A 15,982-nucleotide genomic window follows, 5' to 3' on the forward strand; every position below is an offset into this window, starting at 1 on the left:
GGGGTTTTAGTTCACATAAAGGACAGTTTTGCACAGTCAGATTTATTGGCTCTATATCTATGATAGATGCTCCACATCATGCTGATCTGAAATCTGGTAACTGTAACGTCATTTGGAAAACAGTGAACTCTTTAACAGATTTACGAAATAAGTCAAAGGTTATTTAAAGGGGCAGTATCATGTATTTTCCAGGCACATAGTTGTACCTTATAGCACAATCTATGTTCATGGTCCAAAACAACAAAATATAACAGAGCATACAGCTTGTTACAGTTTGTTACAGGAGGAATTAAGTGAAAAAAATCTACTGAAACATCTCAGTGAACAGCGCAGCCTTAAAGTCTGTAAGCTAAATGTGAAAGAGAACCAGCACATGTGAAATTATAACTTCTGGCCTTGAGGTCAGCCGACACATCTGATGTGTGAAGGGCGAGTGAATTTGTGTCAAAACATGGTGTCAAAAGCTATTGCCACGCAGGAAAAATGGTCAAATGAGCTCCAAAAAAGGTTAGATACTGCAAAATAATTTTACATTTTCCATTTTTACGAAAAGTCAAACGACTTTTTTAAATAAATAAACACCAACACTTTCTGACGTTTCAAAAATGTTCAGTTACAAGAACTTTTTTTTAATGTGTTTATAATAACTTTGCCTCAAATAAAAACAAAATGTCACTTTTGAGATGTAGTTGGGGGCCACAGAAAATCCGTCCGCGGGCCACATGTGGCCCCCAGGCCACACGTTGGACACCCAGAAGAGGTGGAAAAAAATGTGTCTTTTTTCCTCAGTCTGTTTCCTTTAATTATGACTCTAATCTCACAATCTAATTTATTCCTCTGCCTTCAATTGTACCCCTGCTGGTGATTTCTCCCCAGTGGTTTCTGCTCCCTGCAGTCGCCGCTTCATCGTCCCCTTTGACCCCGTCTCATCTAAACCACAATTATCACAGGAGGACGGCCGACGCCTCGCTGTAACTGAATTTCCCGTAGGAACATTAATGAACATGGTTTTCTGCTGTGATCCTGACGGGCCGGTGAAGTTCCTTTAATCCAAGATGGCTGACCTCCTCGCTCTTCCTCAGGCTTCTCGGTGAACCTCCAGGTGATCCTGGCCAACCCGCGGGCGCTCTTCAAGAGGCGGGGCTCCCAGCCGGGGATGCAGGAGTCGGACTTCCTGAAGCAGATCACCAAGGTTTCCGAGCTGGAGCCCAAGGCGAACAACTGCACACGGGTCAGTAACCTCTGTTTCCACGGCAACGGACTTTAAAAGCGGTTTTGGATTTCGGGCGTTAATGCAGGTCAGGAATCCTCACGGATTTTAGTCAAGAAGCCTTTTTCCGTTTAATATTGGAAAAATGTTGAGGCAAACTTTCTTCCAGATAAGAAAAAATGAACGTTAGTAATTTATGGATCATCGTTAAGCTTTTTACATTGAATTTGGAGAATATTTATATGTAACACATGGGACTAAAACAATTAATTGGATTAATCGTGATTCATTTGGGTAATCAGCTAATTTAGTTATCAATTAATCGTTAAGTGCAGTATGAAAACTCAAAAAAATGTACTAAGTACATTTTGTAATCCAAAAAAATAATAATTAACAGATCAGCTCTACATTGTATTGAAGTCGAGTTGAGCATAAAGGTCTCACCTTTTCACATGTTAGAAAATTGCTACAAATATTCACTAAAGGAATGTTGTTATTGTATTTTAGACAATAAAATGTTTTTTTTCTTATTTAGAAAAAGATCTGGAATTGTTTATTTGTATTTTTGTGTATTTCTAATATATAAAATAACCTTTGGTGGTTACATAAAAAATCGGCAAGATGTGTCAATTTTTTTTTATCCGATTAATCAATTAATTGTCAGAATAATCAATGATTTATGAATGATTTATTACTGTAGTAATCACTGGTAACATGCGTTTGCAGAAGTCTCTCTTTTCACCTGCAGCATCGGTTATTATTACCGCTGCTGGATTCTTGAATAACTGTCCAGACGGATCGTTTGTGATTTCATCTGAGCTGATGTGACGCTAGCAGAGCATTCCGTGCAAAAGCGCAATCAGAACAGGTTTTTGCTTGAACTTTTCCAACTCTCTTTGCATTAAATGAGTCCGCAATCTGATCATCTTTTTTAAAAAAACAAAAAAAAAACGTGTGTCACTGCCAAACCTCCAGGTTTAACATGTTTCTGTGCGCTGTTGGCACTTACGAAGGCGCAGTCATAATAATGGCAGCGGTAACCAACCACTGGGCATCTCTCCTCACTATTGACAGCGTGAGTCATGCTATGAGCTACTGGCACAATCTAAACATAGACCCACAGCGGCTGAATTGGACAGAAATGGCACTGTGGCTCCATCAATTCTTGTTGTGCGCTCAGACAGCTCGGATCGATGCAGTTCATCTGAAGTCACCACAGGCCCTGTTGGCACTTGGCTTTATAAGGCCACTCATCCTCTTGACAGCCATCACAGAACTGACTTACAGGACTGTTTGTGAGAAATGGATCCCATTATGGCTTTTTTTTTTTTTCTTTCAAGCAACAAATGAGCCAAACGTGATGGCTGCCTGCTGCTGCTCCAAATGTGTGCTGATGCTGGGAGATTAAAGAAAATGCTGGATTTCTCAGGATATTTCATTGTTTACTCAAAGTCTTACTTCAAACTCCAAGAAAAAGCTAACATTTTCACACAACCTTACTCCTTTAAAGGGAAATTACAGCCAGATGCTGTACATCTACAATGCCGTGTCAAACTTGATTGACAGCGCTAAGGCCCGCCTCCTGTCTCTGATTGGTTGTTTTTAATCAGTAGCTCAAGTATAGTAGTAGCTCAAGAAGCAGAAGGTGGAGGACTTGATATTTCACAGGTTGTATGTAAAAACTTTGTCAAAGTTAAGTACAGTAGCTAATCACCCATTCAGGGAGACGAGTTCACTGCCAAAAGAGAACTAAATGTGCAGGGTTTGCTGTTTTAAGAGAGGAAAAGGGTTCATCACCTTGTTTCTGTCTCCATCCTCCTTTACCAGCACCTGTCCTTCCACAACCTACAGGAGGCAGCCCTTTTCACCACCAATCACAAAACGGAAAATCAAAATTTCCTGGTTCGCCGTACGCGAGCAGGACACTCTGCAATTTCCTGGGTGGTTACCAGTAAACGTTTCCTGCTGGGGATAGAATAAAGACCCCCGGAGCTGCTGGATCATCGTTTCCAGCTGGCTGCTGAAAGCATCAGCCATACTGCTGAGTCTAATACAGGCTAATAACACAACGAGTCATTAGCACACAGGAGGGATGCATTCATCAGATCACAGAGAAAACAGCACGACGTCATTTGTGTATACATGTAAGGTAACACCTGCTATTATTATTTATTCAGAGGTCCAGAGACACTGATAGTGAATCCTGATCTAGACTAAATAACAGATAAATTGAACTAATTCTGTTTTTAGTGTCTTTACACTTTAAAAACATCATCCTGCTGTTAAAATGAGCTATGTGATTCTATAATTAATCAGTAAAATACAATTAAATATTAATTAATATTCTAACAAGAATTCATTGGACGGGCGGAACCTTGCCAAAGTTTTATGTTTACTGATTTGGGCCTGAATCTCTTGAACTTACTGGCCTTTTTGATGCCTGAATAATTTCTGAATTGAATCTAAAAGTTTTCACATAAAAGCATTAAACGTCCAGCAAACGGAAATGAAAGCAAACGAGTTTCATTATTTAATAAACAGAAACGTCAAAGCAGTTCCAGGAAACTTCCTCGGCTACAAAAAGGTTTTGGTTCTTCAGCGTTTCTCAGTTGTTTCTCTGAAGTCGTTTTTAGCGTTTTAAACTGTGTGACTCCAGTAACACGGCGCTGCTACCTGCGTCTACAACGCGTTAGCTCTGAGCTACCTGGGTTCCGATCACAGAGGCTTGAGCCCGACCTTGACGCTGTCGGGCAGTGATGCTCATCTGACGGCCGGGTCTGTGTCCGGGAGACGGCTGACAAGAGCCGCGATGTAGTTAGAGCGGGACAGTAATGGCAACAGACAGCAGTGACAGGCCAAGAAAGGAGGGGGGCAGGCAGGAACAGATGGAGACAGATGATCCCACAGGACGGAGAGGAGATGGAGAGGTGCAGAAGTCTGAGCAGGGATGGAGAGGAAGGAGATAAAGAAAGGGTGAAAAGAAAAGAGGAAGAGAAGTTCTGCTGCCATGCGAGTCTGTCCTCCTGTCGGTGTCTCAGTTTGCTGCTAAGCCTCATTTTCATTCCACTGGTGGAGCTAAATGGATCTGTGGCCAGGAGCTGGTCGGGTCTGGACGTTCTGATCCGCAAAACAGCTTGAGTGCTCTTCCAAATTACGGATTAGATGTGGTCAATGTCAGGGGACATTTTACTCCACTGTAACTGAGACTGAAGATGTTGGAATCAGCAGGGATCACACAGCTTTAAAACAAGGGCTGAGACTAACGATTATAGGTGAAATGATCACTTATTCTGATGATTAATCGATTATTCTGACGATTGATCGATTATTCTGATGAGTCAAGTAATTAAGTGATCAACAACATTAAAGCAAGGGCTGAGACCAACAATTATAGGTTAAATTATCACTTATTTCTGTCAACCCATCAATTATTCTGACAATCTATTAAGTGATCGGCGACATTAAAACAAGGGTTGAAACCGATGATTATAGGTTAAATTATCACTTATTCTGACAATTAACTTCAGGCCTTTCCGCTTAAGATAACATCAATACAGTGTAGTGTTAATCTGCAATTTTTCTAGATTAGCTGATTAATAATTAGACAGCAAACAGTCTCAAAATTCTTTTTTTTTCTTATTTTTGAACAGAATTTGAACTAAGTGAAGCTAAAACTACGCCAAATGAGTTGAAAGTAGAACATAATGTTAGGGAGAATTTATTATTTTTAATATAGGTCCAAGTTAGATTAGATCACAAGGCCGGCCCAAGGCATAAGCAAACGAAGCCCCATGAAGGCTTGGGCCGGCCCTGTTAGGCCCTTTATCAAACCACTTTTAGTTTTACTCAGATTTTCTTTGGTGATAAACTGAAGCATTTAAATGTGGGGAGAAACCAGTAAAAACAGGAGGAATGTGGGAACTAATTTAAATAGTTTTTCACAGAAGTTGTTCAGAGTAAAATTGAAGCTGGAAGTTCAATTTACCAGAACGCATGTCATCTTGAACGGAAAATGTTTTTCCTACAAAATCCCCCTTTGATGGGAAGTAAAAATAGTGACCTCTCTCTGCAGAATAAAAAAACCACCAAGCTTTTTGTCTCCATGTTGCCTGAAGGTGGAAGAAAAAGATAGAAGAGGAAGAATGAGAGCAAAGCCAGGAGAGGAAAAGTGAATGTGATGAATGGAGAAGGAAGTGTGTGTGTGTGTGTGTGTGTGTGTGTGTGTGTGTGTGTGTGTGTGTGTGTGTGTGTGTGTGTGTGTGTGTGTGTGTTAAGATAGGCGAGCTCTGACTGCAGAATGTGCCGACCCAAACGCCGTTCCCCCCCCACAGCTCTGGATCAGCGCCTTGGTAGCTGCTACATTAGCCTCATTAGAAATGCAAAGCAGGCCAATTAGCAGCAGAGAGAGCAGGAAGTGACACGTTCCACCTGAAGAAGCCCACAGAACAGACAGCATCAGTGTCCACAGCCTGCAATAAATCACGCCTGTGTGAATCTCTGCACTTTTATAGGCTCATTAGTTATAGCTTAGGAAAGAAAAAACTGCAGATTTGAATCCAGGCTGAGTGAAACCCAGAAACTCTCCTGTGTTTCTCACCAATGAATTGCTGTGAAAATGGTTGCAAACAAGTGTGGTTAGTTTTTGATTTGATCCATTTCAGGAGGTGTCAGACTGTTTCCCTCTGATACAATGCAGTCTGCGCTGCGCGTCCTTTATTTGACAGATCCGGAGTTTCATCATCGCATCGGGAAAGAAAGAGTCTCTCTGGTTCAAAAACATTTGTTCTGAGTGGAAAATATAAAACTGCAAGAACATACTAACATTATGCTGTCTCCACAGAAACATGCCGTTTTCTGGGATTTGGACCTTTTTGTATTTTGATCTAATAAAACAGAGAAAAGGAGATTCTAGCGTTTCTTTGAACACAAAGAGACAGATCTGTGAAATTTATGTAAAACAAAAAACACTTTATTATCAGAGGTGTGTTGGGTTCTGGTCAAAAGTTTTCATTCACTCATCATGGGCCAACATGGCAGGATTATTCCACATCAAGGTCTGTCAGTGAGTCGGATATCTGAGGCAGGAAGTGACAATATCTTCTCAAAGATACGGAAGAGGATGAGGGCCATTGAAAAAACGCTGACTTTTTCCTCATAAAACTGATTTTAATCTAGTGGGATTAAAGTCAGAATTCTGAAAAAAAAAAAAATACAAAAAAAAACAACTCAGAAATCTGAGAAAAAAAATCTGAATTCTGAAAAGTGAAAAGCCAGAATTTTGAGAAAAAGAGTTCTGATTTTGAAAAGTCAGAATTCTAAGATTATAGTCAGAATTCTGGGAAAAGCAGTCAGAAAATAAATTCTGAGAAAAAAGTCAGAATTGTGAGAAAAAAGTCAGAATTGTGAGAAAAAAGTCAGAATTGTGAATAAATTGATCTTTGAGATAAAAGGGGTCATTTTTGGGAGTTGCAAAAATCACTTTTTTCCATAAAAAATACTCTTAGGAAGGTGACAACATTGTTCCCAGGTACTTAAAACACTCTCTCATCACCTTGTTTTCTTCCACCTGCAGGTTCTGGTTTGGCACACTCGCACAGAGAAACCGCACCTCGCCAACGAGCCCAAACTCAAAAAAGACACCGTGGACATCGAGGTGTGACGCCTTCACACCTTCAGCTTTGGAGAGAGTGACAGCAACCTGCTTTCTGCCCAGAACGGCCAGAGACGATCCGCACAGCGGACAAAAACTCTGAGGGTCTGCATGATTCATGACTCTGCCGTCCATCTGAATGCTGCTTTTGGGAGAACTGGACTCGTCTAAAAGGAGCTGCGACATCCTGGACTTTTTGTTTTCGTCCATCCACATCCTGCTGATGTAACAACAAAACGTATAAATGTGAAACATTGTGCTGCTGAACTGAGAAGTGCCATGTGTGTCACTTTGATTCATCGTGTTGTCAAACTAACTGTGGGACGGCGATATAAAGAGGTCAGATGGATAATATGTGACTCTGTTGTCTGTTTTCAAAGCACATATTAATAAAACACGCTCAGCTACACTGTTAGGAGAATGAGCAATCACTTCTCTGGGAAGGTGTTTGCTCAGTTTTTTTTAATTCAGCAAAAAATATCCACACATATAAATCCAATATTATGTTATTTAACAGATGAACAAAGTGGAAAATAACTTCATTATCACCAAACCTACTTTGGATTGGTAGATTCTGCATGTTTTAACAGAATTATCTAATTAGGTCTGGCAGTTAAATAGTTCCGTACATTTATCTTTAATTTCATTGGTTATGCATTTTCTATTTTCTGCAGTTTTTACAGCCGCTAAATTGTGTCTGAGTTACATCATGATGATTTTTCTGACATTTAATTTGCATCATCACAATATCCCAAAATATTTTGATTATAGGTACATAGAAGATCAAATGTAAGGAAAAAAAACAAACAAAAATCTATCATAGATTACCAAAACTTACACCCATGACAATCAAGATTCAGTTTTTAAGGTGTTTTATAAAACCAGTAGATTCAGTTTCTCCAGTTTCCTTTCTGCAAAGCAACATAACTGCTGCATTTAGTGATTCAATACAGCTGCAGATGTGTTTCTGTAGAAAGATGTCCTGTGTATTATTGTCCACCTGTTCACTATAAAGTGAAAAATAACATCGATTTGCAAGAATATAAGAGAAATAGGTCCCCAATTTTGAATTAGAAACATTTGTTTTCAAGTTTTAGGTAGTAAACATGTACCAAGGTCAGGCGCTACATAAATAAAAGCAAAATAATGAGCTGCCGCCCCAAGGATCCCCGAGTTTTATACGGTAAAAATGGGATTTTTATCCAATTTCCATCGTCTCAAAGTGAGTTCCTTTTATTCCAATCCATGTCTGTTCTTCTGGATTTCGTATCAAATGACTCAAATGATCATTTCGGGTCAAAAGTTTCTTTCAATCATGAAGCACAGTAAGATTAAAAACAGAAAACCTGAAGTTTTGGAATAGCTGAGAATGACTTCCTGCTTTAGGACTGAAAACCTTAAATGAGAAGACAAGGAAGAAAAATAAAAACAGTAAAAAGTTTAGGATTTCAGAGTCTTTATTCAAATTGAACCTCATTAAATTTGAAAGAACAAAAAAGGAGCAAACAATTCGGCAGTAGAGTTGAAGGTCAGACAGAGATAAACACAGGATCCTTCCACTATATCTTTGTTTTTAATCACAGAATTCACCGTTTCTCTGCACTTAGGCACCAGAAATATTAATCAGACCACAAATAAACCTGGAGGACTTTCATTTTATTGTAATGTTCACATAGAGTGCAGCAGTTATTGCATGGCGGAAATGGATAATGACAGGACCCATCCAAGAGTTTCATACAGGTCCTTCTTTTCAGCCTCTGGTTGGTCGTCCAGGTTTATTCGTAGCAAACTGTTTCTCTTGCACCGCACACGACAAAAAGCACCACAATAAAGATGGCAGAGAGATCGCTTACTGGGGACGAAACGCTGCAGAGTTGCACCGGTTCTGAATATCAGAAAAGTTTCAGCTGGATCTGAGTTACCAGGACCACAACACAGCTGGAGCCCCCTGGTCTGTGATTTCAGCAAGGATTGTGGAGGAGAAAAATGGCTCATTTTGACGACAAACTCATTTAATTTTTTTTAGAAAATCACAGACGAAGTAACCTGAAACACCTAGAGGAACCATGGATGGCTCAGCAGTTAAAATGCAACATCAACATTTGGAGGTTTTAAAGCACCAGCAGTTTTAGTCTGCGACAAGATACACACCTCTCTCACAGATTACGACCCTGCTAAAGACCCTGCTGTCTCCTGGGACGGACTAAAAGCTCATTTGTCTCCTTATCAAAACAAACAGTGATCGGTTTCAGAGGCTCTGAAACAAACGTTTGGACAGAACTCAACCAGATCTGCGAGAGGCTACTGTCTAAACTATGTCCCTCTCTTACTGCGCTGCCATGAACTTTAAAGGCGACATATTGCGCAAAATTCACATTTTGAATGTCTTTGTATTTCTATTTGGTTCTAAAAAGAATCCAAATGATAAAAAATTTTAAAAAACACCCAGCCGATTTTTGGAAATAAATTACTGTTTTTTACTTTGTGTGTGTGTGTTTGGAAAATGAGCCGTTTCAAAAACCTCCGGATTGTAACGTCACAAGTCAGCAGGCACTGCTCGTTACCTAGCAACCCCAGTGAAGGTCAGCCCGTTACCTAGCAACCCCGATCTGAGTTCCGCCACATTTGGTGCTGGAAAAGACAAATGTTTTATTGTTGATTTACCATCCAGAAACCACTTCCTGTAACGGGAATCTCTACTTCTGCTTTTCAATTCAATTCAGAAAAACATTATTGATCCCAAAGGGAAAATAAATGTTGTTGTAGCTCATTAATTCAGTTTCTTCAAAGAGTTATTAAATGCCGTTGGCAGGAAAGATCTCCCTGCAACTGTCTGTTACAACAAATCTGAAGAAGCCTCTGACTGAAGATACCCTGTTTTCTTAGAACAGTCTCATGAAGAGGATGGCCAGGGTTGAACATAACTTTATTTATTTTATGAAGAATTCCTCTTTGCATAATCAAAGATGTTCAAAGATACAAAACTGTATCTTTGCACAAAGATGTATAAAGCTGTACGGTTGTATAATTGCAAATCTGTTTGCAGCCATTTCAGTTCCAGGTTGTGGCCAGCAGCAGCAGATTATTTAAATTTAAAGTGACAAGACGCCTTAAAAAAGCTCATAGGCAAAACTGACTAAAATCTCATTGTCTAAGAATGATTTTGTGCAAAAAATGTAATTTGTGTCGCCCACAAACCTAGAGCATAACAGGTCACCTTTAAGCATGTTTTCATTAGCAGCACCAAGAAGTGCAAATGTTTTATTTTGTTCTTGAAGTGGAAATCAAAATCAATATCAAAGAACTGCTGAGTTGCTCTTATGTTCACTGATGTATTCGGGTCCAGGAGGATTCGCTCACTAAATAATCAAACAGAACCTGCAGTGATTGTAATGCTGCTTCACTTGAATGCTTTATTTTAATTATTTTACAGTGGAAATGGTTAAAATCTGTGACTATATGTGGAAAATGACATTTAAAGTATAAACCTGCAGCAGAACCTCACAGAAAAGCCCATCAAGCTGAGACTTTTTCCCCTCTTCTTTGAAAATGCAGGAGTTTCTTATCATTTTTCATAGAAATGCAGTACTGCTCAGACAAGTATCTGCTGTGTGCTTCTGTTGGCTCAACAGAGGGAGTCAGGAGAGAGAGGAGAGAGTTCAATGTACGTTACAGAGGAAAGGGCGAGGCGGGAAGCATAGACCAACAACAAGATATCCATATCTACTGTAGGTACTGAACCACGATTCACTAACTCTACGTTTCTGTAATGATAAAGGCTTACGTTAGCGTTAGCAGCTTCCTGCTTGTTGCTCTGTTGTGTCTTTTTTCAGACAATAACAACAAAAGGAGACGGATCAGAGGAGGAACATTTGGAAAGACGGGGAACACACAGCTGCCGATCTTTCTTAATTTTCTTTTTTAAGTTGTTAAATCATTATTAGTAGCAACGTTGTGCGTACAGGAGAGTAAATCAGTCTGTTGCCCCACCACTTCACCGCATCCTCTGGACTCGGTCCGGGTTACTTCCACAGCTGAGTGCTGAGGGTTTGACCCGAAGCTGGCGCTGGAGAAGCGGACCAACCGGTCGCAGGCGCGGCGGCCGCCGGTCCTCCGCCACCCAAACCCATGCTGGACATTTGCTGTGATAGTAGGGAAAAAAACAAACAAAACACCAGAGGAAACTCAGTTTTTGTTACTCCTTAAGATCAAACACAGGTTCTAAAAACACCAACACCGTAAAGGTTGACTCCTTTTCCCTGTGGATGTGGACGAGGCTGGTGTGGGTCAAGCAAGAAATATCTCAATATGATGATATTAAAAACACCTTTTAGTCAACCTGTTGCTAACGTTATACATCATTAAGAATATAATAACTTCAATGAAGTTTGTTGTTAGTTGTGTTTACATTGAGCATAAAATTGTGTAATTTGACATATCGATAGAAATATGTAAATTTAAAAAAAAAATCTTTTTTTTTGCTAAAACATTTCAGGATGAGGTGTTTTCTTTTGCTGTATTGAAATTTGTTTATTTCATAAAACTGCAACGGAAACACGAGCCACATGATCAACAACTGGATGTTACTACTGGCGAAAACCACAAAGAAGACAACAGGAAGTAGGTGGAGGTTTTTTTAATGACTTAGACTTATTCACATGTGGTTTTAATTTGGTTTCTTATTTAATGGAAGCTCTGAAATTGCCATTTTTTTCCAACATTAAAAGAAAACAAAGATTTTCACACATTTGTAATGAAAATGCAGCTACTGTGACATATTTACTGAGGGTCATCGTCGTGTGAGTCGCTCAAAATGGCCGATGCGTACTCCCCATTCAACATCCACCTTTCATTCTGTCTTATCTATTATAAATGTTTCTCGCTGCAGCCGCACTTATCTGCTCACCTGAGCGCTGTAGGTATGTGTGTGTGTGTGTGTGTGTGTGTGTGTGTGTGTGTGTGTGTGTGTGTGTGCGTGTGTGTTCTCTGACATCCCCTGCACAAGTAGCACACACACGTATATCCTCACCTGCACACCTGTACATGTAGTTCTGTGAGAACTAGTTTGACAGCTATATGTGTTTCTGTGCTGCCTCATCACAAAGGTGAGGTTGGGAGAGAAAGCAACAAGAAAAGCATCTTATGGCAGAGCTGGTGTCAAAACGAAGCTTTTTTTGTACTCCGGTTTTCATTGGAAGCGTTATTTACCAGCAGCAGACTCTAGACTTGCTGAACATCTGGTCCAAAGTGGACTGAAAAGCTGCCAGGTAAACAATCTCATAGGAATGCCAGAGCTTCCTTATTTCTCTGAAGCTCTGTCTTTTTTTTTTCTTAACCGCTTCCACAGCTCTAACTAAACGTACAGCTCATTACAGCGGGCAACAAAGAGCTGCTGAAACCCAGTTTTTGTCAGCCTGTGTTGGGTTATCTTGCTTCCCCAGCTGCCAGCTCCGACAGTTCGCTTCCAGCTAATGGACGGAAACCGGCTCTTCATCCGAGGATCTGGTTTAAACCTTCACTTAATGCTGACAGTTCAACATTTCACTTCTAAATTATCATTACAAACATTAAACTATGAAATTATCACTGTCGCACGCGGCTATTACTGCCTTGATTAATGATTTTACTCACGTTTACAGTCTCCTACCTTAAGTTTTGTGTTATTGATTATGGAATATAAACTAATTTGAGTCAACTTTAAAATTTAAAGCACAATATTTAATATTTGGTTAAATGAGTCCTAGCTAAAGCCATAAACGACATTAGCCTGCGTTATTCAGTCCAAAACTAGTTTGAATTTGTTTGGGATCTTTGTTCTGTTGAAACAAGTTTCATTTACGGGTTATTATTTTATAGTACATTTGAGTAACTGTTACTTTCATTTATTGTTGATTTTGTAATTTGACATCTTGAAATTGGGCTTCTGTCTCTTTAAGAAGCCCCTGCTTTTTCCAACACTCTGCCTTCATCACATAATCACAACGTTTCTCTTTTATGCTGTTTATGACCGTTTTTATCGCCGTTGCACTGAGAAGTAGCTCCAATGATGAGCTCAGCAGTTCCAACAGGTGTTGCTAATTTTAGCTACCACTAGTCTAGAGGAGCTGAGTGGTGAAGGGGGAATCTGCAAATACTTGATACGCGTCTAAAAAGTCTATTAACTAAACTTTATTAATAGTTCAAGCACAAATTATACCTTAATATGTGTTAATACACAGAGTGGAAACTGTCTTAGCATCCAATCAGCAACAAGAAAAAATTATGTTGCTTCTGGATTTGCTGCTTTGCAAAAGCTAGCCAATAGCATGTCAGGTAGCTTTGCTTTGAGATATTTCAGCTTCACAAGCTGCATTTTCTTTTGTCCAATCTAAAAGTAGAAACAACACTGGAAGAACCCAGAAAGATAAACGAACAGATCAAACTAGCTGGCAAAGCAAAAACAGACTTTTATGGCTAAAGGGAAGCTCAAACATTTTAAGGATAATTGGTTACCATTCGTACAGTGACATGTAAACAGAGGTATGTTTTTTCTACCTCTGCATATCACAACATTTCTAATAAAAATATTTGTGATCAAATCTACCATAGTGTTTTCAAGATAAGGAGGTAAAAAGATTTACAGACTCTAGCAAGCAAATCACATATAGAAAAATTATTTGTCAATTAACTAAAATTAGACCAACTTTTCAACTGTGTACGTAAAGGTTAAAAACAGCAGATTAGAGCTGATGCGGAGGAGGAGGAGGAGTTGGTGAGGAGAATAAGTCTTGAGCTTTAGAGAAAAGGGAGGACAACACGACACAGGGCCATACATCACCTGCTAGGACAGGCATGGCCAAACTGTGACACCAGATTTATGAGATTTAAACTACTAAAACAGCAAAGGTGTGCTCTCTAGTCCACCAAAACACAGAGGGAAGCTGGATTAATGTCTTATGGGTTACCTGGCTCATGTTCCACTGTCCCTGCTGCTGCTGCTGCATGTTGTAGAGGTTCTGTCCTTGGCTGGCCGGCATCCCTCCCATGTAGCCGCCGTTCGGCAGCGTCACGCCGGACATCGGCGAACCGCCGCCCATCACAGCCGTGGTTGGGACGCTTCCTCCCATCGCTGGAGGGAAACCCGGTGGGTTGAACTGCATCTGAGGCTGGCCCAGGTATGATCCTGCAGGGCCAAAACGACAAACACAAAAGGAGCCGGAAAAGATCCAAGATTATTTAAGGTCACGGTAAAATTCAAACATTTTAAAACATTTTTAAGGTTAACTTATGTATGTATGTATGGATGGATGGTCTCATTCCTCTCATTCAGAATGAAGCATCATTAAACTCCCTTCATCTCCATTTCCGATCCTAATCATCTCCTATTCTTGTAGCTCAATAATCACTAATCAACATGGCCTCCACTCTGGATCTGCTGACTCCTCTCCTCCACTTCGCTCAAATCGAGTCCCAAACCGCCGCCGCGCTCGCTGCTTGTGCTGTGTGTACAGTAGGAGCGCCGCCCACGCAGCACAAACACAAACGCTGCTGACGCTTCACATCTAATAAGTATGAGATGAATCTGGAGACGCTCCGCTCTGGTCCTGCCGATGCTGCGCCGCGCCGCCGCTGAATGCAGCAGGGACTGGAGTTGGCAGCATTTCTGCACGCTGACCTTTCATCTGCCACCGTCCTCTCTCATTTGCAACACACATCACTCCTGGAGTGCAACAGTGTGCAGACATGCAGCACCTTTTCTTCACTCGCTGAGAAAGCTGCAAATCAAACACCACCTTCTTCAAATCTAACGGGACTGGTGTCAAACATTTGTGCTACGTTTGTGCAGCAACATTTTTTGTTTGTTAATTTTAAAGATATTAATAAATGTTTCCTGTTCCATTTCCAACTGACCAGTTCTTAATATCTTTAAAATCATAGCAGCACAAACAAAAAAATGTTGCTGCACAAATGTAGCACAAACGTTTGACACCAATTTTATCTGATTTGAAGAAGGTCATGAAAGGTCAACCAGCCCCTCTTCTTCATAGTTAACTCAACTATGTGTGGGCTGGTTTGTGCAGCAAAGTTTTTTGTTTGTACTGCTTTGTCTTTGAAGATATTCTTTAAAGCTTATAGGTCAAAAGGTCAACCAGCCCCCCCGCCCCCACTTTACGAAATCAAAATGACCTTAAAACTTTCATTCAAGTTAAACTTCAAACCCAAAGCAGCACAAACAAAATTGTTTTGCTGCTCAAAAGTAATCAAGTTGATTGACACAAACCAAGTCTACCGAAGGGAAAGCATCATATTAAAAAGGCACCAATAAATGTGATAAAAACGTATTTTTCTTAATATGCAATTTCTTTTCTCAACATATAAATGTCCTCAAATTAAACATTTTCATTGTAGCACAATGCTGCTGCCATGAAGGATGACACACCCACTAAAAAGCATTGAGGTTTCTGTGAGTTCACTAAAACTAAATAAAATCACAGCTTTAGGAGCTGCTGCTATGTTCATTAATTAACAGGAGCTTCATCTGCTGATCCCAGTTAGATGCACAAGGAGCTTTGTATGAAAACACACCCATATTTGGTATAAAGTAAGGCCTTATAGGTAGCTGCTCACAGATAAAGTGGGATTTGCTCCCGTCTGCAACAATAAACCCCTGCAGAGGTTGTGCAGCTTAGAGGCAAACATAACACCAAAAGGGTTCGTATTCCAACAACTTCCAATTGCAGTAAGAACCCGTAGTTTAACAGATCATACACCGAGCCCCAATAAATGCAGCCAGAGTTCAGAGGAAATGGTTATAAATCCCGTAAAACTCGATGCAAGTGCATAAAGTGTCTCTGCTGGAGCTTTGGGCTGCAGAGAGAAACAATAAAAGTCAGCTGGCTGAACCTGGATAACAACTGGTTATTAAAAATGGATGGCGGCTGATACCTGGTCCTGCAGCAGCCGGCTGCGGCTGGCTCTGCGGCTGACTGCCCACTGAGCTGCTGCCATACAGAGACAGGATGGAGTCCTTAGATAAAAGCTTCTTCTCCTCCACCTTTGTGGCAGTGGAGGAAGAGGAGGTGGAGGAAGAGGAAGTGGAGGGTTCCACCTGAGGAGGAGCTGCACTGGAGCCTGACTGAAAG

General features: G+C 40.4%; 2 protein-coding genes across 2 annotated transcripts in view; one reads left to right on the forward strand and one right to left on the reverse strand.

Moving 5' to 3' along the window:
- Positions 1-7,212, forward strand: part of b3gat2 (beta-1,3-glucuronyltransferase 2 (glucuronosyltransferase S)) — a 50,412-nt gene extending 43,200 nt beyond the window's left edge. The window contains exons 3-4 of the mRNA XM_008430359.3: positions 1,083-1,231; positions 6,783-7,212. Coding sequence (XP_008428581.1) covers positions 1,083-1,231; positions 6,783-6,869 — 236 coding nt within the window. The 3' untranslated portion in view covers positions 6,870-7,212. The remainder of the gene's footprint in view (positions 1-1,082; positions 1,232-6,782) is intronic.
- Positions 7,213-8,299: 1,087 nt separating this feature from the next.
- The window catches only part of LOC103477312 (stromal membrane-associated protein 1), an 80,714-nt gene continuing 73,031 nt past the window's right edge, over positions 8,300-15,982 (reverse strand). Inside the window, exons 9-11 of the mRNA XM_008430360.3 lie at positions 15,786-15,975; positions 13,805-14,022; positions 8,300-11,002 (exon numbers count right to left, since the gene is read on the reverse strand). Coding sequence (XP_008428582.1) covers positions 10,883-11,002; positions 13,805-14,022; positions 15,786-15,975 — 528 coding nt within the window. The 3' untranslated portion in view covers positions 8,300-10,882. The remainder of the gene's footprint in view (positions 11,003-13,804; positions 14,023-15,785; positions 15,976-15,982) is intronic.

This window comes from Poecilia reticulata, chromosome 15, assembly GCF_904066995.2.
Source record: "Poecilia reticulata chromosome 15, P_reticulata-male-v2, whole genome shotgun sequence".
In the NCBI taxonomy this organism is placed as follows: Eukaryota; Metazoa; Chordata; class Actinopteri; order Cyprinodontiformes; family Poeciliidae; genus Poecilia; species Poecilia reticulata.